Genomic DNA, 24,487 nt, shown 5'->3' on the forward strand with positions numbered 1-24,487 from the left:
GGGACATGCATGAGTTAAAAGAATGTTTGGACTTGCTTTGTTGTTGTTTAGTCACTTACTAAGTCGTGTCCGGCTCTTTTGTGACACCGTGGACTGCAGCCCTCCAGGCTCGTCTGTCCACGGGATTTCCCAGGCAAGAATACTAGAGTTGGTTGCCATTTCCTCCTCCAGGGGATCTTCCCAATCCAGGGATTGAACCCACATCTCCTGCATTGACAGGTGGGTTCTTTACTACTGAGCCACCAGGGAAGCTTATTTAATTACAAATATTAAAACTAAAGAAAGAAAAAAAATGTCTTTTGAGAGAAGAGATTCACTGAGAATAGTATTTGTTTCCTATGAAGATAATTTTTTGAGACCTTCTTGGAATAAAAGGAAGGTTCGTGGTATCCCAGCAGGGGGTATCATTTTCTCTTGACTGCTTAAAGCTCTGTAGTCACTGATGATTCCCAGGTTTAGAAAAGCACTACTAGGTCTTTGCCTGGGAACTGGGCAGGGAAGATCAGTTGGCATGTGGCCTCCAAAGGACCACTTGCTAGCTTCCCATTGACCACAGAGGTCTTACTTAGCAAGGATAATCTAATGAAGGCAGATTTAGATCAATTTAAAATCAACCAAAGAAAAACCAAGAACTCTGATGCTGAATGTTTGAACTTGATGGGAAGAGACCACAGTCACTAACCACAAGACAGATATTTTTGAGAAGGGAATAACTGCAAGTCATAGACCCTCGGCTGATCCAGAGCTTGTCTGTGTAAAGAAAACACTCTCACTAATAAACACTTCTTTCCAAAAAAAGAATGTACTAGATAGTCACGTATGAACAAATCTTTTTCTAACAGCTAACTTTTGAGATGTGAAATTACTATCTCTTAGAATATTTTAGAGTTATGTACTTATATTGTAGTCAAGTTTTAGGGGCTTGGGGGGGGGGCTGTCCTCTACCCTCTTCCATTTGGCAATAGGACAGACATTTTATAAAAGAGTGTCAGAATTTGGTCACAAAGAAAGAACTATTAAATAGCTTATAACCCAGTTCTCTGGGTCAGACATAGAAAAACTGGGTTTTTCTTAGGGTATGAGATGCTTCTTAGAAACAGGACAATCTGTCCTCTATAAGTGGTGATTAACTCGACTTCTCATTTTTTAAAACTGACTTTATCAGACATTCCGAGTCTTTTTTAGAAGAGATTGCTGCTCTAACTGCTCTTTCAATTCAAGGAATTAATGTTTAGTAGCCCATTAGGGTTCGTACAATAATAGCATTAATAATTACTCCTCTACGTATCTCCTGCTTTCTTAAAATGTGTATATATGTGTGTGTGTGTATGTATATATATATATATATATATACATACATATATATACACATATATATATACATATATATATATGTATATATATACTAAATTGGCTGTGGAAGAATTCAGGACATTTGAATCTGAAGAAAATATGATCACACATCTATCCACTCCTTGGTTATAAGGCAGCCTGGGGTGCCTGGTGACTAATTGCTCACACAGGGACAAGAAAGAAGTAGGCTAGTGGAGGAGAGGAAAGAAGAGTGCCACATTTAGCCCCGAAGGTGGTGATAAAGCTCAGGAAATACTGCAGCTGAAGAGATCAGGTGTCGGCACAGTTAGCAGCTCAGTATGATGAAGAAGAGTTCACAGTTCTCCATAAATCCAGGGACAGGCAGGGTCGGAGGAGAGCAGAGCTGTCTTGTCCGCCCAAGTAGCCTACACAGCGGGAGGAGAGGAGCTGGGATTCAGAGCTGGAGAGAGAGCTGAAGCAGAGGGAACGGAGGTCCTGAGGGTTGAAGGATACAATGCAGATGAGAAAAAGTGGTGCTGCTAGGACCCATCCTGGAGCCAGCTTACAAGTCCAGCTTGGTGTGTGCCCTTCTGCCAGACCCGGCTGTGTCCCTTTGGACCCCAGGTAGGGCTGTCCCCTGTGCCTGGAGCAGCAGGGGAGCTCAGTCTTAAGGTTTGCAAGCAGCAAAAAGTGATGCAGAGGAAAGGATCAGAATGGGAGAGTTCACAACCTTGCTCTTTCTCTGTGCTATGCTGGGCCTCTGCTTCCTACTCTGTCGGGTGGGGTTAACAGTACCCCAGAGGCATTAAGGAGGAGTAAGTGTGTGGCAAATCGTTACCAGGTTCCTCTCCCCGTGCCTTGTAGGTGTGGGACAAAGTTAAGTCACTTTCTTCTTTACAGCTTCTACACTTGTATGTGTAGAACGGTGTAGGATTTAGAATTACAAATGCTTTCTGAAATGGGAGCTTACCACTCATTCAGCAAGAAGAGAATTGCTGAGAGGCATGTGCATAATGCTTTATACATCTCAGGTCTCCAGGACTGACTAATTCTAGACAGAGTCAACACCGATGTCCTGACGGGCCCTAAACGGTCAAGAGCAGCCACTGAGGCCACCTGGGCTGGCAGGGGGCCAGGTACTGCTCACTAAGCTGGGGGAGGCAGCCCGGAGGGAAGCGTCATGCCCACAGTCCTAAGAACAGAGCAGTCAGGTCTAGACATGTGCCCTTAAACCAGGGGTTGCAATGCAGACCGCTGGTCTGTGGGCTATCTGTGGCTCACGGATATTTTTTCCCCTTCACTAGCATACTGTTTTTATTCTAGACCCCTGGAAAACCTGGCTCAAACCTTGAAAGCAAGCTTAGTATTTTTTTTTACGAGTATTTCTTTAAATTGCTTTAGCCAGGGCCTTCACTCTTGTTTGGCTAAATTCCCCATCATTTCCAGTTGCCCTAAACCTGGCCATTCTATTTCTGTCTGGCCCTTGAATTTTCAATCCCTCTTCTGAGCCCAAAGCAGAGCAGGGCACCAGCCAGGGAGTTGGCCCTGGACCCAGAACCAACGACTGAATGTGTTCTGTCCCTCTGTCCAGGGGCTGCTGGGTAAAGTACACGACTCTGTTGAATTTGGAGTGGGCTACAGTCCATGGGGTCACAAAGAGTTGGATGGATACAGCTGAGCACAGGCACACAAACAGCCTTGTGGAAAGGGAGAAAGCAAGTGTTAGTCGTTCAGTCATGTCCAGCACTTTGCTACCCCGTGGACTGTAGCCTGCCAGGCTCCTCTGTCCATGGGGATTCTTGAGGCAAGAATCCTGGAGTGGGTTGCCATTTCCTTCTCCAGGGGATCTTCCTGACCCAGGGATCGAACCCAAGTCTCCTGCATTGCAGGTGGATTCTTTACTGTCCAATGGGAAGGGAGAGAGAACTGATATATTTCAGTTTTGGAAAGAGATAAATTGAGCAAGGTGCTGAATGAGTGTTTTAATCTGATATGGGGTAAAGTTGGAAGCTCTCATGGCTGGGAGGGTTCTTCTCTGTGCAGAGTGAGGACAGATAGAAGGTGGGTGGACTCGGACCTTGCCCAGTATGCCATCTTAAGGGGAGAATCTTCCCAGGACTGTCTTAGGCAGCATCCTGATTCCATTTAGGGTAACAGGGTGCCAAATGCAGTGACTGTGGGAGACTCCAGGCCTGCAGGGTCTGTGAGTTCCGGGTCAGACCGTGCCCTGTGTTCTGTCACCTCTCAGTGACATTGACCTCTTCCCTCCCCTGTGAATTTCCCTCCTGCTGAATTGCCCCATCCACTGTGAGCATAGCTCCGTGCCCACTTTCCTTTGCACTGTTCTTGCTTATCTCTGTTTAAACTCCTGGACCAGGTGGGGCAGTGAGGCGGAGGTGGGCACGAAAGCCAGGAACACTCTTCAGATGTCTCCCTGCAGCCAGAAGTTATCAGATCTGATCTCCTGACCGTGATGTGAGGAAGATAATGCTATTCATTTATTTTTTCATGTAGATGGTAATTTTTAGAGCAGCTTTAGGTTCACAGCAAAATTGAGTGGAAAGTGTGGAGTATTCCCATAGATGCCTGCCCTGGCACAACCCAATCCTCCCGCACAGTTGACATCCTGCACTGTGGTGGGACGTTTGTTTCCTTCAGTGGTTGTTTTTAGAGATGAGAAACTGAGGGTCTGAGAGATCCGACCCTTAGATAGCAGGGCTCCGGCTCCCCCAGCTGAAGCCCGCCTGCCTTGCTCCCTGTGATGGCATCCACAGCACAGGGTCTCCCAGGGGCCCAGCACCGCTTCTGGTCCTCTCAGCCTTCTTCCCACAGGGAAATGTAGGGAGCAGGGCCAGCTAGATTGTTGTCTCATGTTCACGAATCTAGACATTGTTTTCCAGTGGATGAGGAGAGTTTGACCAAGCTGTGACTTGATTTCCTGAAGTTTACTTTTTATCTTGTCTCCTTTCTGCCATGTCCCTGTTCCACCAAAGATTAAAGTAAGGAAGACTGATAGAGTGATCCTAAAAATGTTTTCAGTTGAGATTTTTATCTGGACGTTTCAGAAGTTACTTTCATGTGACAAGTAATGTCAAAGTTCGGTGGAAATTACTGACAGGCTTTTAAAATCAGTTTGTCCAAAGCACCGATTGTAAATATAAATTTAAGAGCAAAGGCCACCAATTTCTACTTTATCAGGGCGGTAGATTCAACATCCTCCCCCTTTCCCCGCTAGTCCTCAGCTGAACCAAAAGTAGCCCTCCATATCCTTTGGAACAGCTGGATGTGAGTGTCACTGAACTGGTTGTTGTTGTTCAGGCGCTCAGTCGCGTCTGAGTCTTTGCAACCCCATGGACTGCAGCACGTCAGGCCTCGCTGTGCCTCACTATCTCCTGGAGTTTGCCCAAGTTCATGTCCATTGCATCAGTGATGCCGTCCAGCCATCTCATCCTCTGATGCTCTCTTCTCCTTCTGCCCTCAATCTTTCCCAGCATCAGGGACTTTTCCAGTGAGTCAGCTGTTCACATCAGGTGACCCAAAGTCCTGGAGCTTCAGCTTCAGCATCAGTCCTTCCAAAGAGTACTCAGGGTTGACTTCCCTTAAGGTTGACTGGTTTGCTCTCCTTGCTGTCTACTGGACTGGTACGTTTATTTGTTTACACTTAATGGGTGTGGAAAGTGGACTCAGATTAATTGCCTCACTTGGAGTTACACCAATGATGGCAGAGCTCGAATATGAACCCATTTTTTTAGATGCTTGTACCTGTGACCTGCTCTTATACATTCCTCCTCAATAAACAAGAGGATTTTTCTATGAAGACATACCACTGGGCAGTAAGTAAACAGTCTCAGCAGGTAAAGAGCCGTGCCTCATGGAGGAGAGGAAGATAATTCATCAACATTGAGCATTCAGCAGCATTGTTTGCTTTTCTATAGCAGCTCTACAAACCTGACATAGCTCGCCTGAGCACCATGCAAATAACAGACCTCCCCTGCCTGCTTCCCAGCCTCTTTCTCTCCTTGCCTTCCACCTCCCTCATGGTTTCACTCCAGGTGACCAACCACTGGAATCCTTTAACAGGATGGCTCTTCTCTATTTCACAGATTCCTGGAGAAACCAATATTAGAGCTCCATACAAGGCACTTTGACCACATTGTTTTCTTTTTCTTTTCTAACTTTAACACGTAGAAAATCCCATGGGATGAGGAACCCATTTTGAGAAACGGGTCACAGCAGCTTTTGAAATACAGGCAGATAAGCAATTAGTGTCTGATTTTCCCTGGGGGGAAAAAAGATAAGAAAAGTTAATATATACTACAGTAGTAACTCTGAGGTTCTATGCCAGTGGTGCATTGTATAAATGATCATGATTGTCTTCTATAGGAAAGCTTTATGCTGTCTTTGAGTCATTAGCAGTACATGGCACTGATTTCCATTCAGGCCTGGAGTGGAAACAAATCATCGTAACATTTGTTTTTCTGTTCTTGTATTAGGTGTATTCCAAAAGCTTTTGGATTTATAAAGTATCTTTGAAACAGGAATAAAGAGTTTACCAAATATAGTACATTTCATGGGAAAACCAAATCAAACCGAGATGTAATCTCAAGGTGTTTTTGTACCTAGTGTTCATGTACCCGGTCTTTTCAGAGGCTCATTGGTTTCTATTTGTGTGATATGAGTTTAATTGGTCTCAATATAGGCTTAAATTCAGTAAGTGTATGATTATTCACCTTGTGCATGGGCTGCCACCACACAGCTCGTGCTCATGTAATCCTTACATGTATCCTGTGAGGAATTATCCCAAATTTTCACATAAAGAAAGCCTGACTCATCCAGATTGTGTGGCTAATTGGTGGTCATTATAAATCAAGTTATTTCACCTTAAAACTTAGTATACTTTTCAACAAAATTAATTTATATAGGAGAAAATCTCTAAAACACTACCATATACACATTCTATTGATGGTTAGAAGATCAACAATCTGGTTCATCAAAGGAAGGGTCTGTTGCTGACTCATCAAAGGAAGTTTATGCAGTGTATGATTAATGCCAATGGCTTTGAAGTCAGGCCAACACAGGGATGAACCCCAGCTCCACAGCTGTGGAGAAATGTCATGACTTTGAGTAAACATGTTTGTGTTGTAACTTCTCAAAGTCTCAAATTTTTCATCTACCAAACAGTGATAATACAACATCATTCATAGAGTGGTAATGAGAATTGAATACAATACTGAACACAGAGCATTTAGTGGAGTACCCAGCAGATAGTACAGATTTTTTGGTAGCTGTTATTACTAACAGTAGTGATGAGTTAGGAAGATACTATACTGATGCAGAGTGATTGAAGACAGATGTGCATTGTTATTTGGGGGGACATAGGAAGACTTTCATATTAATAAAATTGTACTGATCTCACTGAAGATTTTTAGTGATAAACAGCTTATATATAGTATGTATAACTTTAGTGATGCTTTTTAAGAGATTTTAAAATATGGAGCCAGATTAGAATATTTCCCCATTATGTTCATAATTACTGTTGCTAATGGATTGGGGATAGTGGCATGAATAAATTCTGGTCAGGTGAGGACTCACCCTTTAAAAAAAAATGTATACAAAAATAAGTAGGTGCAGTATATTCTTGGAGTCATTAAAAACATCTGTACAACTATTCCACAATAGTTACATAACTATTTTGATAAGCTCTTAGAGAATAATTTACTTCCTTGAATATTACTCATTTTCTACTAGAGTTAATATCTAGCACAATAGGTCAGAACTTAGTCTCTAAGCCAGGAGAAGTTGATTGCTTTTCATTATATGTAAGTAAACTAATTTTGTTAAAATTAATAAAATTTAAAGATGAAAAATGTATACAACTAATTTATGGCAGAGAGTTTTGGACTTTAAAAACATTCCTGGTGCAAGACATCTAGGTTGGGAATATATAGAATTAGCTTCTTTTTTTCATTTCCTATATTTATTTAAAAATACTTCTTCGTATAGTCTTGGTCAAGGTATATTAGTGTTTAAAGTAAAACTTTGGATATTTGTCTGTATACTAAGTACAGAGAACTTTATGCAAAAAAAAATGGGAGAATTTTAAGTATACAGTCCTTATAGATTTAATGCATTATGAGGATGAAATAGATAAATGAATGGTTTATCTACTTAGACTTACCTATTAAGAATAATTCACCCTTTTATGATAAGCTAAGTTTCTGTTGCTGGGAACTGACTTTTGAAAATGATATGTATTAATATGTGAAATAAGATTAAATGGACTTAAAAAGTCTCCATTTGTAGACATAAAGGGATGATGTGTATTTGTACGTTATGTGTGCGCTCCAGCTTATTCATACCATTGTCCCCCTTTTAATTATCATCATCCTTTTAACTAAGCAGTGAGTTTTAGTGTTTTAACCTTTAGATCTTCGATGTATGACCTATCTTGAAGCAAGAACATCTCAAATTCAAATTATAATCCCATTTTTATTTCTTTTCTCAGATGATGAAACATGCTTGGAAAAATTATAAACGTTATGCCTGGGGTAAAAATGAACTGAAGCCTGTATCAAAAGGAGGCCATTCAAGCAGTTTGTTTGGTGAGTAGAATGTGCTTTGGCTCATCCTGACAGTAACTTCTCTCCAATCGACTGAGCTTGTGGGTGGTGAGAAAGTCTGTGTGACCCTCCAGACTGTGTTGCTAGGAGACTCGCACACCTGATGGAGTTGTCTGCAGGGGTTGTGCGTAGTGTGTCCTTCAGACATAGCACTGACTGCACTATGGAACCACCTGCATCCCTTGAAAAAATACTGATGCCCGAGGCACACTTCCAGAGATCCTTATTTAATGGCTACGGGCACAGTATCCTGATTTTTAGCTCCCATGTGGTACATAGCAGAGGAGTATTTGTTGGCTGCATTAACTGCTTCCTGTCAGATAAAAGCTGTGTCTTTATCAATAAGCTGGCCAAGGCAGCCAGCCGTGGTGACCTTCACTGTGTCTCAGAGACTCTCAGCTTTGGCTCTGAATTTCTCTTGTTTGTGAGAGAAAGTGAGGATAGAGTCGTCTGTTATATGAACTTCCATTTATCCACTTTGGCATCATCTTATTGCTTTGGGTCCTCACAGCCTGCTTCTGTGATTAATACCTTCTCCACATATTAATAACATTCACATTATGGAGGTGCAGAAGCTAAGGAACAGAAGCGTTAGATGGATTCCTTGGGTCACAGAGCTCCCCAGCGCCCTTCTCCCTGAACTCCATTCCTCATCAGTTCTCACAATTTCATCTATAAGTAACAGGATGAAGGGCGGGGGGAGGATGTGAATCTTGGTCTGATGCTTCTGAAATCACCATGGAAAAGGTGATGTCCTGTCTTTTAACTGAAGCTGTTAAGTAGTGTGTGCTAAGTCACTTCAGTTGTGTCCGACTCTTTACCACCTTGTGGACTGTAGCCCACCAGGCTCCTCTGTCCAGGGGAGTCTGCAGGCAAGAATACTGGAGTGGGTTGCCATGCCCTCCTCCAGGGGATCTTTCTGACCCAGGGATCAGACCTGCATCTCTTGCATCTCCTGCATTGGCAGGCGAGTTCTTTACCACTAGCGCCACCTGGGAAGCCCCCTGTTAAATAGATCACATTCTGTAATAAATAACAGTATCAGCTGACCCTATGTGCCACAGTGCCATTTGTGCATCTTCTCATTTAATCCCTGTTATTACGTGCATTTTATAGATGAGAAATATGAAACTGAGAGAACAGCTTGCCCAGTGCTAGCCACCTACCAACTGGCTGAACTGGTACTTGAACCCACTTGTGACTGGCTAAGGTCAGAGTCTGCTCCTAATCACCCCACTATACTTTTACATTTATTTAGGACCTTCCATGTGTTTGGCTCCCTTTCCAGAACTGTTATTAATAAACACAAATCTTTGCACTGTGAGCTAGTGCAGAAGACATATGTACAGATAGTGAATTACCAAAGGAGTGGGTGGATTCTTTGAACTGTGGTGTTGGAGAAGACTCTTGAGAGTCCCTTGGACTGCAAGGAGATCCAACCAGTCGATCCTAAAGGAAATCAATCCTGAATATTCATTGGAAGGACTGATGCTGAAGCTGAAACTCCAATACTTTGGCCGCCTGAGGTGAAGAACTGACTCAGTTGAAAAGACCCTGAGGCTGGGAAGTATTGAAGGCAGGAGGAGAAGGGGACAACAGAGGGTGAGATGGTTGGATGGCATCACCGACTCAATGGAGATGAGTTTGAGTAAACTCCGGGAGTTGGTGATGGACAGGGAGGCCTGGCATGCTGCAGTCCATGGGGTCTCAAAGATTCGGACACAACTGAGCGACCAAACTGGACTGGGTGGATTCAGTAGATATTCATTGGAAGTTCTGAAAAACAGCAGACTCTCTGGTAGGGAGAAGGACATTGCAGGAACAGTTAGGGAGCGCTGGAAGAGTGGGGAAAAGGCTGGTTGGTCCATCACAGCAACTCACTTTAGACGTGAAGAGAATCGAACCTGGAGTGGTAGCAGTACACACAGTTTCAGATAATTCTAAAGTATGTTTTGAGGACGTGGTGACCAGTTAACATGGGTGATGATAAATAGAGAGAAGCCCAGATACTTCATGCAGACTCAGAGTTCTTAATTTTTTATTGCTTACTATAACTTTTTAAAAAAAATAATTCCAGTTTTGCTTTTATCTTTATGAAAGTTGTTCATACCATTAAGAAATCATTTATTTGTAAATTTGCCATAATATTTATCGAAGAGATTGCTTAGTTCTCTGTTAATACAGTGAGGATTTTTAAATTTATTGTTAAGCCTTAAAAACATACCGAGTCTTTTAGCATGGAATGTGGAGGTGAATAAGACATGAGAAACTTCACAGACTAAAAGGAGATGCATATATGTAATTATAATGGAAGATAGAAAGTGATGAGTGAAAGAGCAATGTAAAATCTTCCTGCTGAGGGAATCGAGAGGAAATAAATGAGAGTCAGGCCTGGCTACGACTTGGGAGGAAAGGTTAGGATCAGTCAGAGCTGCAGAGAGAGGGGGTAGAATTCCATTTTTGAGTAATGGTTTCTTAGAGCTATCACTAAACAATTTTAGATCTAATTATAATTAAAACAGTTTTGTGCAGGTGCACTTTGATGTAATCACATTAAAATTAATATGTGTGTTGCTCCTTGGTTTCAGGTTTGTTTTTTTTTTCCTTGCTAGAGAATGTGATCACAGATGAAATTTCTAAGAGATTTATTTTCTGCATCTCAGAAAAAACTTTAAAGATTAGTATACCAATCTATAGCCTGTGATAATTTTTAGTTTGGTTTGATTCAACTTTTAAATTTTCTTTCATTGAAAGAACTTTAGACTGTGTTCAGTATTCTTGTTTACTAATAAATTCAGTATTACTCACTTCCTGTCCAAGGTATGCTCAGTGTGGATGTATGGATCTGTCAAAGGTGTTTTATTGAGTAAATATTTTTCTGATATTTTCAGGTAATATCCAAGGAGCAACAATAGTAGATGCCTTGGATACACTTTTTATTATGAATATGAAAGATGAATTTGAAGAGGCTCAAGCATGGGTTGAAGAAAATCTAAATTTTAATGTGGTAAGTTACACAAAAGCTGCCTATTCAGTTCTTAAATCTCGGTTAATGAATTCTCCTGTGGGGCAAATTATTAGCAGAAACAAATAATGCAATTTTAAATAGTATCATACTATATTCTTAACTTTCCCTCCCTTACTACACAAATACATGTCTTTGTTTTTTTTGGCAAATTTAGAGTAAGAATGAAGAAATTAATATTTATTAAGACCTACACTTGCCAAGTATTCTTGTTCAAGTCCCACAGCAACCCCAGGAAATGGGTATCATTTTCACACCTTTACAGATTAGAAATCAGAGCCTCAGGGGCTTATCTAGACCACACAGACAGTTGTATGTGAGAGCTGTGAGCCTCACAAAAGCCTTGTGCTTCTGCACTGCACCATGATGCAATATTACAACTTTGTTAGATGAACCTTTGTTAGCTAGAACCCAGGGTGTTAAATGGTAAGCTGAAGTTCAATGAAGGGCCACAAGAGAAATTGAAATAGAGAAGTTTATTACTTAACAGGTCCTGAAAAGGTATATGACTCACCTCCAGGGGCCACACCAGGAGGTCAAGGCAGAGTACAGAGATACAGGAACTGGGGCACATGTCTTTATGACGGTAGGTAGAGTGCTTCAGGGTTCCGAAGTTTAAGGCCAAATTGGTCAATTCAAACCAATGTAGTAGGTTCCAGTAAGGTCTGTTCTGAAGGGCACACAGAGGGCTGGCCCTGGGGGTGGGGGAAACATGATCACAAGAGGGAATTCTACCAGGAACTGACATTTGCTTGTGACCCTGGAGTTGTTATCAAGGGCACACTCTTGCCTGAGGGGCTAGTGTCCATTTAAAGCCCCTGCCAGCCACTTGGCCAAACAAAATGGATGCTGAGTCAGTAATACCATGAAGTAGCTTATCTGACTAGGCCACATGCATCCAGCAGCAACTGCATCCACTTTCCCATAAATAACATTTTAAACTTTGTTGACTGTAGATCCTTATCAGTATAAACTATTTTTTTTGGCTGTATCACGAGGCTTGCAGGATCCTAGTTCCCAGACCAGGGATCGAACCTGTGCCCAATGCAGTGGATACACGGAGTCCTACTCACTGGATGGCCAGGGAATTCCCAATATAAACTTTTGTCAATTTCTATATGAAATATTTTTAAAATTTTGTACACATACTATCATTTTTAACAAACCTCAGTACCCACTGTACATTAAGGAACAGGTTCATAATTATGGGTAGTGAACATTTCTTGATAGTTTTGGACTACATCTTGTCAGAGCAAATCTAATTCCACAATCATTGCTTTACCTCATAATGAGGTTAACAAAGAACTTGTTAACAGAACAGGAAAAGTTGGCCCTGATGATTTTTAGTCATTCACTTACGTTTGCATCATCTGTATTTTTTTAAGTTAAGTTACATACACATACCCACACACATACTTTTTTCCAGATTCTTTTCCATTACAGTTTATTACAAAATACTAAATAGAGTTCCCTGAGCTATACAGTAGGTCCTTGTTGTTTTATATACAGTAGTATGTGTCTCTTAATCCCAAATTCCTAGTTTATCCCTCCCCCTTTCTCCTTTGATAACCAGAAGTTTATTTTCTATGTCTGTGAGTCTGTTTCTGATTCATAAGTTCATTTGTATTGTTTTTTTAGATTCCACATATAAATTATATCATGTGGTATTTGACTTATTTCACTGTATTATTTTTAATGTGAGATTACTTTGCAGAAATTCTTGTAAGCCTCTTTCTATCTGCTAAGCATTTGCTAATATCTGTAAATCCCCATAACCAGGCACGAGTACCATGCTGTATGTTGAGAATGGACAGAGAAAGGGTGTCTCCTTGCTGACCCTTCTGCATTGTGGAGCTCTTCTTCTCACCAACACCATCCAGAGTATTAAAGGCAGCATAACACTGAGTCCTTTTCTTATCTCTTTGAATTAAAAACATATTCCTATTCCTGTAATTAATTGCCATAAATACCGCACTTTGGAAATCACTGAGTTAAAGAAGAATCAGATGAGTCTGTGTTTAGTCTGCCTATAACTGAATTTAGAATATAAAAGACACAGTATCCCAACATAAAGGGACGTTGGAAATTGACGTGTTCTGTCTTTTTATTTTAAATATGAAAAAACAGGCTCAAGGATTGAGTGATTTTGTAAGATTCTATGTCTTTTTGGTTGGATATAACCTGTGGTAGCTCAGATATAACCAATAGACCTGAGTGTGAAAAATTAAGGCAATGAACAAAAAGGTTTATTTCTGAAGATTTTTCCAGTAGTCCTATATGAATGTGAGAGTTGGACCACAAAAAAGGCTGAGCACCAAAGAAGTGATGCGTTCAAACTGGGGTGCAGGAGAAGACTCTTGAAAGTCTCTTGGATAGCAAGGAGATCAAATCAGTTCAGTTCAGTTCAGTCGCTCAGTCGTGTCCGACTCTTTGTGACCCCATGAATTGCAGCACGCCAGGCCTCTCTGTCCATCAACAACTCCCAGAGTCTACCCAAACCCATGTCCATCGAGTCGGTGATGCCATCCAACCATCTCATCCTCTGTCGTCCCGTTCTCCTCCTGCCCCCAATCCTACCCAGCATTAGGGTCTTTTCCAATGAGTCAACCCTTCGCATGAGGTGGCCAAAGTATTGGAGTTTCAGCTTGAACATCAGACCTTCCAATGAACACCCAGGATTGATCTCTTTTAGGATGGATTGATTGGATCTCCTTGCAGTCCAAGGGACTCTCAAGAGTCTTCTCCAATACCACAGTTCAAAAGCATCAATTCTTCGGCGCTCAGCTTTCTTCACAATCCAACTCTCACATCCATACATGACCACTGGAAAAACCATAGCCTTGACTAGACGGACTTTTGTTGGCAAAGTAATGTCTCTGCTTTTAAATATGCTATCTAGGTTGGCCATAACCTTCCTTCCAAGGAGTAAGCGTCTTTTAATTTCATGGCTGCAATCACCATCAGCAGTGATTCTGGAGCCAAAAAAAATAAAGTCTGTTTCCACTGTTTCCCCATCTATTTCCCATGAAGTGATGGGACCAGATGCCATGATCTTAGTTTTCTGAACGTTGAGCTTTAAGCCAACTTTTTCACTCTCCTCTTTCACCTTCATCAAGAGGCTCTTTAGTTCTTCTTCACTTTCTGCCATAAGGGTGGTGTCATCCGCATATCTGAGGTTATTGATATTTCTCCTGGCAATCTTGATTCCAGCTTGTGTTTCTTCCAGCCCAGCGTTTCTCATGATGTACTCTGCATATAAGTTAAATAAGCAGAGTGACAATATACAGCCTTGACATACTCCTTTTCCTATTTGGAACCAGTCTGTTGTTCCATGTCCAGTTCTAACTGTTGCTTCCTGACCTGCATACAGGTTTCTCAAGAGACAGGTCAGATGGTCTGGTATTCCCATCTCTTTCAGAATTTTCCACAGTTTATTGTGATCCACACAGTCAAAGGCTTTGGCATAGTCAATAAAGCAGAAATCGATGTTTTTCTGGAACTCTCTTGCTTTTTTGATGATCCAGCGGATATTGGCAATTTGATCTCTGGTTCCTCTGCCTTTTCTAAAACCAGCTTGAACATCTGGAAGTTCGTGGTTCACGTATTGCTGAAGCCTGGCTTGGAGAATTTTGAGCATTACTTTACTAGCATGTGTGATGAGTGCAATTGTGCGGTAGTTTGAGCATTCTTTGGCATTGCCTTTCTTTGGGATTGGAATGAAAACTGACCTTTTCCAGTCCTGTGGCCACTGCTGAGTTTTCCAAATTTGTTGGCATATCGAATGCAGCACTTTCACAGCATCACCTTTGAGGATTTGAAATAGCTCAACTGGAATTCCATCACCTCCACTAGCTTTGTTCGTAGTGATGCTTTCTAAGGCCCACTTGACTTCACATTCCAGGATGTCTGGCTCTAGGTGAGTGATCACACCATCGTGATTATCTGGGTCATGAAGATCTTTTTTGTACAGTTCTTCTGTGTATTCTTGCCACCTCTTCTTAATATCTTTTGCTTCTGTTAGGTCCATACCATTTCTGTCCTTTATCGAGCTTATCTTTGCATGAAATGTTCCTTTGGCATCTCTAATTTTCTTGAAGAGATCTCTAGTCTTTCCCAATCTGTTGTTTTCCTCTCTTTCAAATGAATCAATCCTAATAGGAGATCAACCCTGAATAATCATTGCAAGGACTGATACTAAAGCTCCAATACTTTGGCCACCTGATGCTAAGAGCTGACTCATTGGAAAAGACCCTGATGCTGGGGAAGATTGAGGGCAGGAGGAGAAGAGGGTGTCAGAGGATGAGACGGCTGGACGGCATCACTGATGCAATGGGCATGAACTTGGGCAAACTCCAGGAGATGGTGAGGGACAGGGAGGCCTGACGTGCTGCAGTCTGGGGTTGCAAAGAGTCAGATACAACTTAGTGACTGAACAACAACAGCAGTTCTTTCTTAATAGTACTTTTGCCCTGCCACGTTGTTTTTGAGTAACCTCAGTTACCTACTGGTAAAGAATTATGGAATGTCTTTAACCATATATGGAGGAGAGAATGGAGAATGTATTCCCTCTCCATCCTCTCTTCAAGAAAAGAAAGAGAATGAGAACTAGATTCTTCCAGAGTCTAATGATGGAAGACAGGAGAGTGGACTTTAGTGAAATAGGCCTAAAGAGTGTCCAGGCTCCTTGTTTGGCACTTATGCCATTGCTGCCCCAGAGCTTCCCCAAACACTGCAGCAGTTCTTTGCTTTTCATGTCCAGTGGTAGTCTGAGAAACTCTGGAATCATTCATTTAAAAGGATGAAGCACAAAAGCCTCACACAGTAATAGTCAAGGTAACAGAAGGCAGTTGGCTGGCCTCAGACCATGACCAGGTGACATGAATGTGTTCCATGGACCATAGGGGCCTGTGAGGAGGCAAAGGGAATCTAATAGAGGTTATCAGGCTATTTAGAAGTTACAAAGAGCAAATTCTTTGACTTCCTTACTTGTCAGGTAAAGGAATTAGACTATCAGTTGAGTGATGCCTAAGATACTGCGCTTTGTTTCTTTAAAATTGTATTTCTGTAAGATTTTATTCAGTGACTTCACAGACTTTTATATAAAATATCATTTTAGAACTGTTATTGATAATCTTGGGCTATACCCTTCAAAATATACTTTTAAAAACCATAGTCACAGGTCTCAAATTTCAGTTTATTTTACTGTTCCTGATGTGAGAGGTCTTGAAACGTATTTCTTGCAGTTCTCTCTTTGAGTATTCAATCCATGGGGTTGCAAAGAGTTGAACACAACTGAGCAACTGAACAACAACAACTTTGGGTATTGCTATATTTTTCTTTAAAAATATAAAAGTTTATTAGTAACATCCAAATGATAATACTTCCCATATTAAAATTAATAACACATATAAATTCAGGACAACTATATTGATTTAAAGTGCTTCAGCTTACAGTCTTCTAGTTGGTTTTATTATGTCCCGTAAAAGAATCTGTCCTGTATTCACTCGTTCTACCCAGAGATTCTGGCAGTTGTGTCAACAATTATAGTTTTCTTTCTGAAAATGCTGCAAACATTGTTCCATTTATGTAAAGGAAGGAGAAATTGGAAAAGCTTAAACAGAGACAGAAAACTTATTTTTATGGATAACGTGTAGTATCATTCCAGCCTGGATAAATTATTCCTTGTTTTCAAATTAACGCTTTTTCCTGATAAGGTATTTTAATTGACAGTATAAAGGTAATGCAAAAAAAAAAGTTAATGCATCCAAATTTATTGCAAGGGAAAAATAAGAATGAAAGTGAAATAGAATCACTGTTGTTGAGAGTTGTTTTATCTTGTGGTGCTCCTGAGTATAAACAAATCTTACAGTCAAGAATAAGTTTGTTTATTTGTGAAATGTTCGATTTGCGTCACTTACTGGTATAAGGTACATGTTTTTTATTGGTTTATATTGTCATTAACCAAAACTCATTTTCTTTTAATTAAGGCACAGCAAGTTGATTGAATTTGCATACTTGGTAGTACAAAGTTCAAATGGCTTTAACAACTGACTTAAATCACTGAGATAATCTGTAGGAGCAGGGGCTTCAGGTAGAGCTTTGTATTTATTCCAAGTCTCTAAAGGCACATAGGTCTTGGCAGAAAACTGTAAGGGTAGACTCCGGTGGCTGAGTTTTTTGGTTTTAATTCAAAGTAATCCTAGGACAAGGAATCTAAAGCAGATCTTCGGCTACTCATTATTCATTCATTAATTCATGCATGTATTAATTATATACTAATTACCTTTTTTTTAACTTTTTAGTTTGGAGAATAGCTCATTAACGATGTTGTGATATTTTCAAGTGAACCCCCAAAGGCATTCAACCTTACATATACATGTATACATTCTTCCCGGATCTCCCCTCCCATCCAGGCTGCCACATAACATTGAACAGAGTTCCATGTGTTATACAGTAGATTCTTTTTAGTTGTCCATTCTAAATATAGCTATAGTAATTACCTTTTAATTGTCAAGTTCTTACCCTAATGAAGCTTATAGTCTAGCAAGAATAATAGTCAAATTACCTAGCTCTGGTCAGATTTTTTAGGAAATGAACAAAGGACAAAGGAAATTACTATTTAAAGAGTACTGAGACATACAGAATATTAATGCTAGGTGATTTTTTTCATAGATTACCTGATTTAGTCTTTGTGACACATTACAGGGGGTAAGTGGTGTTTTCTCTAAGTTTTATAGGTGAAGAGGTAACTAATTAATCTGCCCCAAATCATGCATCAAATAAGAGCTGTGATTTTTATTAAGACCTGCCTAACTCAGTAACCCTGTTTTTAGTGGAGAGGAAATGCCAAGAGTGAGAAATACATAGGCAGCCAAAGAATTTGAGTCCCTCAAACGTAGGCATGTAATCTTGATATCTCAGTACTCATTAGGATATATCATTCCATAGGTATGCCCTAAAGATTAATGAAATGATGAGATGTTGTTATCTTGTCCTACTTCCTGACAAACTGTGCTGGACTCAGCTAGGAGAGAAGCTGACATGGAACATGGGTAGCTGCACTGTGTCATATTTTTAAATAGAAATGATCTGTTCAGGTGCAATTGATGTGCTTGTTTTTACCTAACCTGCTTCCAGAACAGGATTGTGGTGGCTCCTGATACAGGAAGATCATTAACCTAAGAACAAATGATCAGGAGTTGCATATTTAGGCCTTTGCAAATTCAGTTCTGAACTTCCTCCTCTCTACTGTGACTTTAAAGAAGTATTGATCACCTAGATCCTTCCATGAGGAATATTGAAAACTGACTTCCATAATGAGTTTTATGTCATAGACATTTTCTCCAGATAACAATTTCTTATATAAACCCTCAGTAAAAATCAAAACTATATTAAAATTATTATTAAAAAGCCTTTTTCTGCATTGAGGTAAAGTGATATCTCTGTATGAGAGGATGAGCTTTGAGAATCACAAAATCTAGATGATTAGCTTGTTCCAGACTCTAACTAGCAACACAATGAGAAGGATCTTTGGCAAGCACTTGACTTGTGCTTTTTAATTGTAATGAGCACCATATGTTTTAGATAAAAGAGGTATTGGTAGCAACAGTGACGGTATTTTTTAGTTTAAAGATCCAGATTATTTTCTTACCCAATTGGAATGCCATCCTCCTTTTTAGAAAATAAGCTGTAGGGTTCTCTATCTGAAGGTTGTAAATAGACCTCAAGAAGCAAACTGGGATCTCTTCAAATGCCTGAATGAGTTCTTGGCTTAGGTCCAGAACTCCATACCATGGAGTATAGGAGAAGTGACCTTTGCCTTAGTATTGCTTTTATAAAAGCTCTGTTTTCGAGCAGCCTTAACATCCTGATGGTGTAGATAACTAAGTTAATTATCCTGTCAGATGGAGCTATTCAGTGTTTTCTCTCTGAATGCTAATCAGTGTCTGCCAAAGGAGATGATTTGGGTTTTGGCTATAAGGGTACTGAGCTATGATCCCTCTGACAGTAATCAGTGATAGATTGGACTGCTACTTGAGGGCCTTTCTGGACCTGCTTGGTAAAACTAACCTGTTAACAGAGAGAAGAAGGTGATTCCCCTGTCTTTGTTGCCCAAAGAACTTGTACTTTGTTCATCTTAAGAGGTTTATCATGTTACTTAAACATGAAGTTAAAAGCAGCTCAGACACATATTATACTAAGCTATACTGTTTAATATTGTAATTTAATCTATTCAGAGGAGATGTAATCCTCAAGATGTTACTACAACACACACTTTGAAGTACCACCTATAAGTGAATGTGTATGCTAAGCCTAAACATAGACAAGGCTTACAGGTAGTTACCTGTCTTGAAAAGTCTAATGCTGTTTGCACTGGTTCTCAGTAAGATAAAGCATAGTTGTTCAGTTGGTGAGTCATGTCTGACTCTTTGCAACCCCGTGGACTGCAGCACGCCAGGCTTCTCTGTCCTTCACTATCTTCGTGAGTTTGCTCAAACTCATGCCCATTGAGTCGGTGATGGCATCCAACCATCTCATCCTCTGTCGCCCACTTCTTCTCCTCTCCTCAATATTTTCCAGCATCGGTGACTTTTCCAGTGAGGTAGCTCTTCGCATCGGGTGGCCAAAGTACTGGAGCTTCAGCTTCAGCATCAGTCCTTCCAACGAATATTCAGGGTTGATTTCCTTTAGGATTGACTGGTTTAATCTCCTTGCTGTCCAGAGGACTCTGAAGAGTCTTCTCTAACACCACAGTTCGAAAGCATCAATTTCTCGACACTCAGCCTTCTTCGTGGTCCAGCTCTCACGTCCATACATGACTACTGGAAAAACCATGGTTTTGACTATATGGAAATGTGTCAGCAAAGTGATGTCTGCTTTTTAATAACGCTGTCTAGGTTATCACATGTTAGTAGTGGAGCAATTGTTAGTACACAGAGTTATGGCATTGGTTTGTAGTGGGGCAGCTGTTATTAATACCTGCTTGTTCCTTGCTTATAGTTCATTGAGTAGAAAACTGATGGGAAGTTTAGAGGAATAGCTAGCAGAGAAGTGTTCTCTGATGTTAGGGCTCAGAGAATTAGTCTAAAAAAAAAAAACTCTAATAATTGGAATAGAGAATAGGATTAAGTTATTTAAAGTTAAGATATTTCTGGAAATAAAAATTCTTTTCTAAGAAGTCTTTTTCAGTTTAAAGCAAACTGGTCTGTCCTGCTGTATGGAACATAAGTTAAGAATTAAGGAGAGTTCCTTAAACTTGATGCAGGTTTGATTCTAAATAATTATGTTAAAGCCTGAAGGTGCAAAGGAGCAATATATTTATCAAGGAAAGTTTGTGCCTCTATAATTCCTCAGTCAAAATCCATGGCTGAATCTGTTGTACAACCTTAATTTGTTATTCAAATGGTCAAGCCTGTTATTTCACTTACTAAAATCTATCATCTTATAGATAATTTGCTTATAAAAGTGAATAAGTTGCTTATAAAAGTGAATAAGTTGCTTATAAAAAATGCAACCTAATAAATTTCTTTGAGTTATTTAAAATACCATCCTGTCTAGTGGGAGGAGGTGGATATATATATATGGATCAGAGACCCTCAGTATGAGGTTAGAAGAATATGTTGCCTCACCAATTTAGGTACAATACCCCTTATCAGCTCAGAAGCAGTTATGGAATGAGAACAACACCCGTTTCCCTTGGAAACATAATTCTCCTAAAAGAAAAGGGGAGAATGAGAGGGTAACAGGCAGGAAGGCTAGGGGCCCCCAAACGGAGAAAATAGGCTGCAAGTGTCGGACGTTTTTTATCTTTCTCTTAAGTGGCAGGGCTTCCCTTGTAGCTCAGCTGATAAAGAATCTGCCTGCAATGCGGGAGACCTGGGTTCAATCCCTGGGTTGGGAAGATCCCCTGGAGAAGCGAAAGGCTACCCACTCCAATATTCTGGCCTAGAGAATTCCATGGACTATATAGTCCATGGAGTCACAAAGAGTCAGACACGACTGAGTGACTTTCACTTTATATGCATTTGTATATAGTGAGCACATATATACACACTTAGTATGCCAGAGGACAGCAATACTAAGGAAAGGGGTTAACTTAACATGGAAATTACCAGTCTAAGGCACCCTGGGCAATATGAGACATTAGTAGGGAAGCCTAGTTTTTTCATGATTTCACCTCTTGATTTTAGTTGCAAACTTAATTACACTATATATTTTATTAAATTTCTGTGTGATTCTGGTTAAGGGTGTTCTTTGATTCAAAAGCTACTGGTAGAGGAAAGTCAAAAGTGAAAGAGCAGTTTTTCCAGCCCACATAGTTTTGTGGGTAGGCTTTAAGCCAAAAATGTCCACCTTCCCGTTGCTCATCCATTGTGCATGCAGTTTAAACAAAGACTGGATCTACTTCTCAAACTGGCACTCACATACAGCTGTGTACTAGACACCATAGAATACCCAAGGCATATTCCTAAAATGTGACCTTACTTAAAGATTTAAGGGATTTAATCTCATTTAAAATAAACGTAAGCTTCTGTATAGCACAAGGAGCTAAGCTTGATGCTCTGTGATGATGTGGAGGCGTGGGATGAGGTCGAGAGATGGGAGGAAGGCTCAAGAGGGAGGGGGATATATGGATACATGCAGCTGATTCATGATGTTGTACAGAAGAAACCACAACATTTAAAGCACTTATGCTCCCATTTTTTAAATTTTTTAAAGATTACACATGTAAAAAAATAAACAAGCACGGATTGAAGGAGATTACAAAATCTACATTGTTAAGATAAATCACATAAAATTTTAGTGTTGTAGTCTGTTTGGGGCTCCCATCCTTCACATACTGTTCTCTTCCTGCCCAGACCCCTCTTCTGTCATTAGGGTGAATCACTGGAGAAGTTTTAGAGCATCTGAAAAGATGCTGCATTAATATTAATAGGATGCATATCTTCATTCAAGTTTAATAAGTTTATTTTCATGTAAATTAGAATCAGACATTTATAAAATTGGCCTCAAACCCACAGATTGTAGAAGTTCACTTTGGAAAATCCAGATATCATATAAAGTACTTTAAGCACAAAAGGAAGTTTGGTTAGGATACTATATTTCAAAAAGAGGATTTGAAACATAACTCGCTTATAAGGATATGGGATGTGACTCCCAAAAGGATCAGTTTGCATTCTGGTATTTAGAATATTATGATTCTGCAGTTTCTGATTTGCTGTTCACCCCTGAGAAAGCTAGGCCTTATTGGTTTACTTCATCTGAGGTTTGTGCAGTGCAATGGCAGCAGCTCTTCACTGGGGACTTTTACCTGTGCCAGGCATTGTGTGCAACGCACAGACTCACGGTGCCCTGTAAGAAGTGCATGGTCCCTTTTTACAAATGAGAAAACCAAGACTCAGAGAATATGTGGTTTGCCTGGGATCTCACATTTAGGTGTCTCCTGAACCAGCCTTCAATACCAGGTCTTTCTGCCTCTAGAGCAGTGTTTTCATAGTCTTTTGCCCCCACTATAGCCAACCAAGATGTTATGTTTTTATCTTCTTAGTCCTTTTCATGTACAGATCTGTAAAGAGTGACCTCAAGTATATAAATTTCAGTCTTCTGACCTAAAACATAGTATAACCCCAAATGTTAAAAGTTCTCAAATTTAGGTTTCAAATAAGTTGGATTTAACTTTGGGGGAAAAAAAAGAATAAAAAATTATATATTGGGAATTCAAAAGTAGTTTTGGCTTTCAAAAGAAGGTAAATATGATGACTATTGTGTATGACTAATGGTGATTTGACATTCCTGAATGAGATCGTTAAAGACAGGAACACAAGGGACTAGGAACCTGCATGGATTCACTAACAAGCCAGATTTGCTTCTTGGACAGGCTCACCAAACTATGAGATTTGAGAAATTCAAAAGACAAAGCACTGACCTAGAGCAGGGCACTTTGCAAAACCGTCTCTCAATATCTTCGGACAGAGGAAGATAAATAGAATTTAGGTTCTAGAACACATTGCTGGATCAATAACTGGTTGAACAGCTGTACCCTGTAAGTGACTGATGTCTTGCTGAAGATATATTTATGACGGTGTTTGACATGGCTCATCCTCTAGATTGCAATAATTTTTATCAGATATTTATATGAAAGTCCCAGTTATCCAAAGTTTTCATAGGAGGAAAAGAGAATGTTTAGCAAATGAACCCAAAGCTAGAATAAGAATATAAAATCAACATGCTTCAATAGGCAGAAATGTGGAAGACTGTTCTTAGGTTTAAAAACTAAAAACCACAAGTACAAATTGAGAGTGATAAGATTTGAGGGTTTTATTTATCAGATTTTACTATTAGACATTGTTACCTTTAGACATAAGTATGGCTGTGTGAGCAAAAATTAATGATTTCCTTCCTTTTTCCTTATCAGTAATGTTGTGGAATATTAAAGCTTCTACCAATATTTATATGATACTCATTCAGAATGATACACATCACAGATAAATTATTACTATGTAAAGTTCTCTAATCAAATTATATTAGGTATTAGGTACATATTACAAATTAGGGAATACAACTAAACGAACTCACCAGAGAGTCATATATTATGATGGTTTTCCCTAACTCTAACCTAGTTATTGTCTCTTATAAGTAATTTTCATGATCTTCCTTTTGCAAGAAATTTTTTTAAAAACAAAGCTGTAACTTAAGCAGTTACTTAGCTTTAATTTGTGAGATCCTTACACCTTTTTAGAGAGAACATGTGGAAATTAAATGAAAATACATGTCCTTTTTTTCCTGAAATTGTTTTCTTCCACTAAAATGTAGACTCCATAAGTTGAGGACCTGAGTTTTCATTGCTGTGTCCCTAGAACCTAGGATAGTGCCTGGCACATAGTAGTTGCTTAATAAATGTTTGTTAAAGGAAATAATTTCTCCGAAAATTGTGACTAAGCTCATCTGCTAGATATTGACTCCATATATTAGTCTGCTATTAGCCTCTGTGATTTCAGTGAATGATTTGATGTTAGGCAAAAGTGAACAATTATTGTGTAGGCCCAATGACCATGAAAAGAAGCTAACAAAAGCTTGGAGTTGAAACAATATACAAGCCCCTGTGTCCCTATCCTTTGAAGCAAAAGACTTTTGCTTTAGTCTTCCAGGCCTCTCTTGAGTCTCAAAAGGCTGGCTCAAGAGTTAATGATTAGGAAACATGAAAATGTAGAAACAAAAAATAGCTATTGGGCCTGGAACCTGGTAGCAGTTTAGATTATAAATCTGCCACATAGCATAATCACTGAACTCCCAGTTCCCTGAAAGATATAGATAAAGGCCTGGCACACATTCCTATGTAATTTTTACAGGAAACAGACCCACCCCAGATGAAAACTGCTGACTGTAAGCACATAGACCCTAGTCTAGTTGAAACCAGAATATTGATGATGCTTGAAATTTTACCTTGATGCCAGCCAATCCTGAGAATGTTGCATGAGCTGGTCATGCACCCTACAGTCCCCTCCCTCACACTGCCTTGAAAACCCCT

At 39.9% G+C, this 24,487-nt stretch overlaps 1 protein-coding gene across 1 annotated transcript in view; it reads left to right on the forward strand.

Annotated features, from left to right (window-relative positions):
- Positions 1 to 24,487, forward strand: part of MAN1A1 (mannosidase alpha class 1A member 1) — a 170,497-nt gene that overhangs the window by 34,551 nt on the left and 111,459 nt on the right. Inside the window, exons 3-4 of the mRNA XM_081531071.1 lie at positions 7,820 to 7,916; positions 10,826 to 10,941. Of these exons, the coding sequence (XP_081387197.1) occupies positions 7,820 to 7,916; positions 10,826 to 10,941 (213 nt within the window). The remainder of the gene's footprint in view (positions 1 to 7,819; positions 7,917 to 10,825; positions 10,942 to 24,487) is intronic.

The sequence above is a fragment of the Giraffa tippelskirchi genome, chromosome 9 (genome assembly GCF_054371585.1).
Source record: "Giraffa tippelskirchi isolate mGirTip1 chromosome 9, T2T-mGirTip1v1.2.pri, whole genome shotgun sequence".
Classification (NCBI taxonomy): Eukaryota; Metazoa; Chordata; class Mammalia; order Artiodactyla; family Giraffidae; genus Giraffa; species Giraffa tippelskirchi.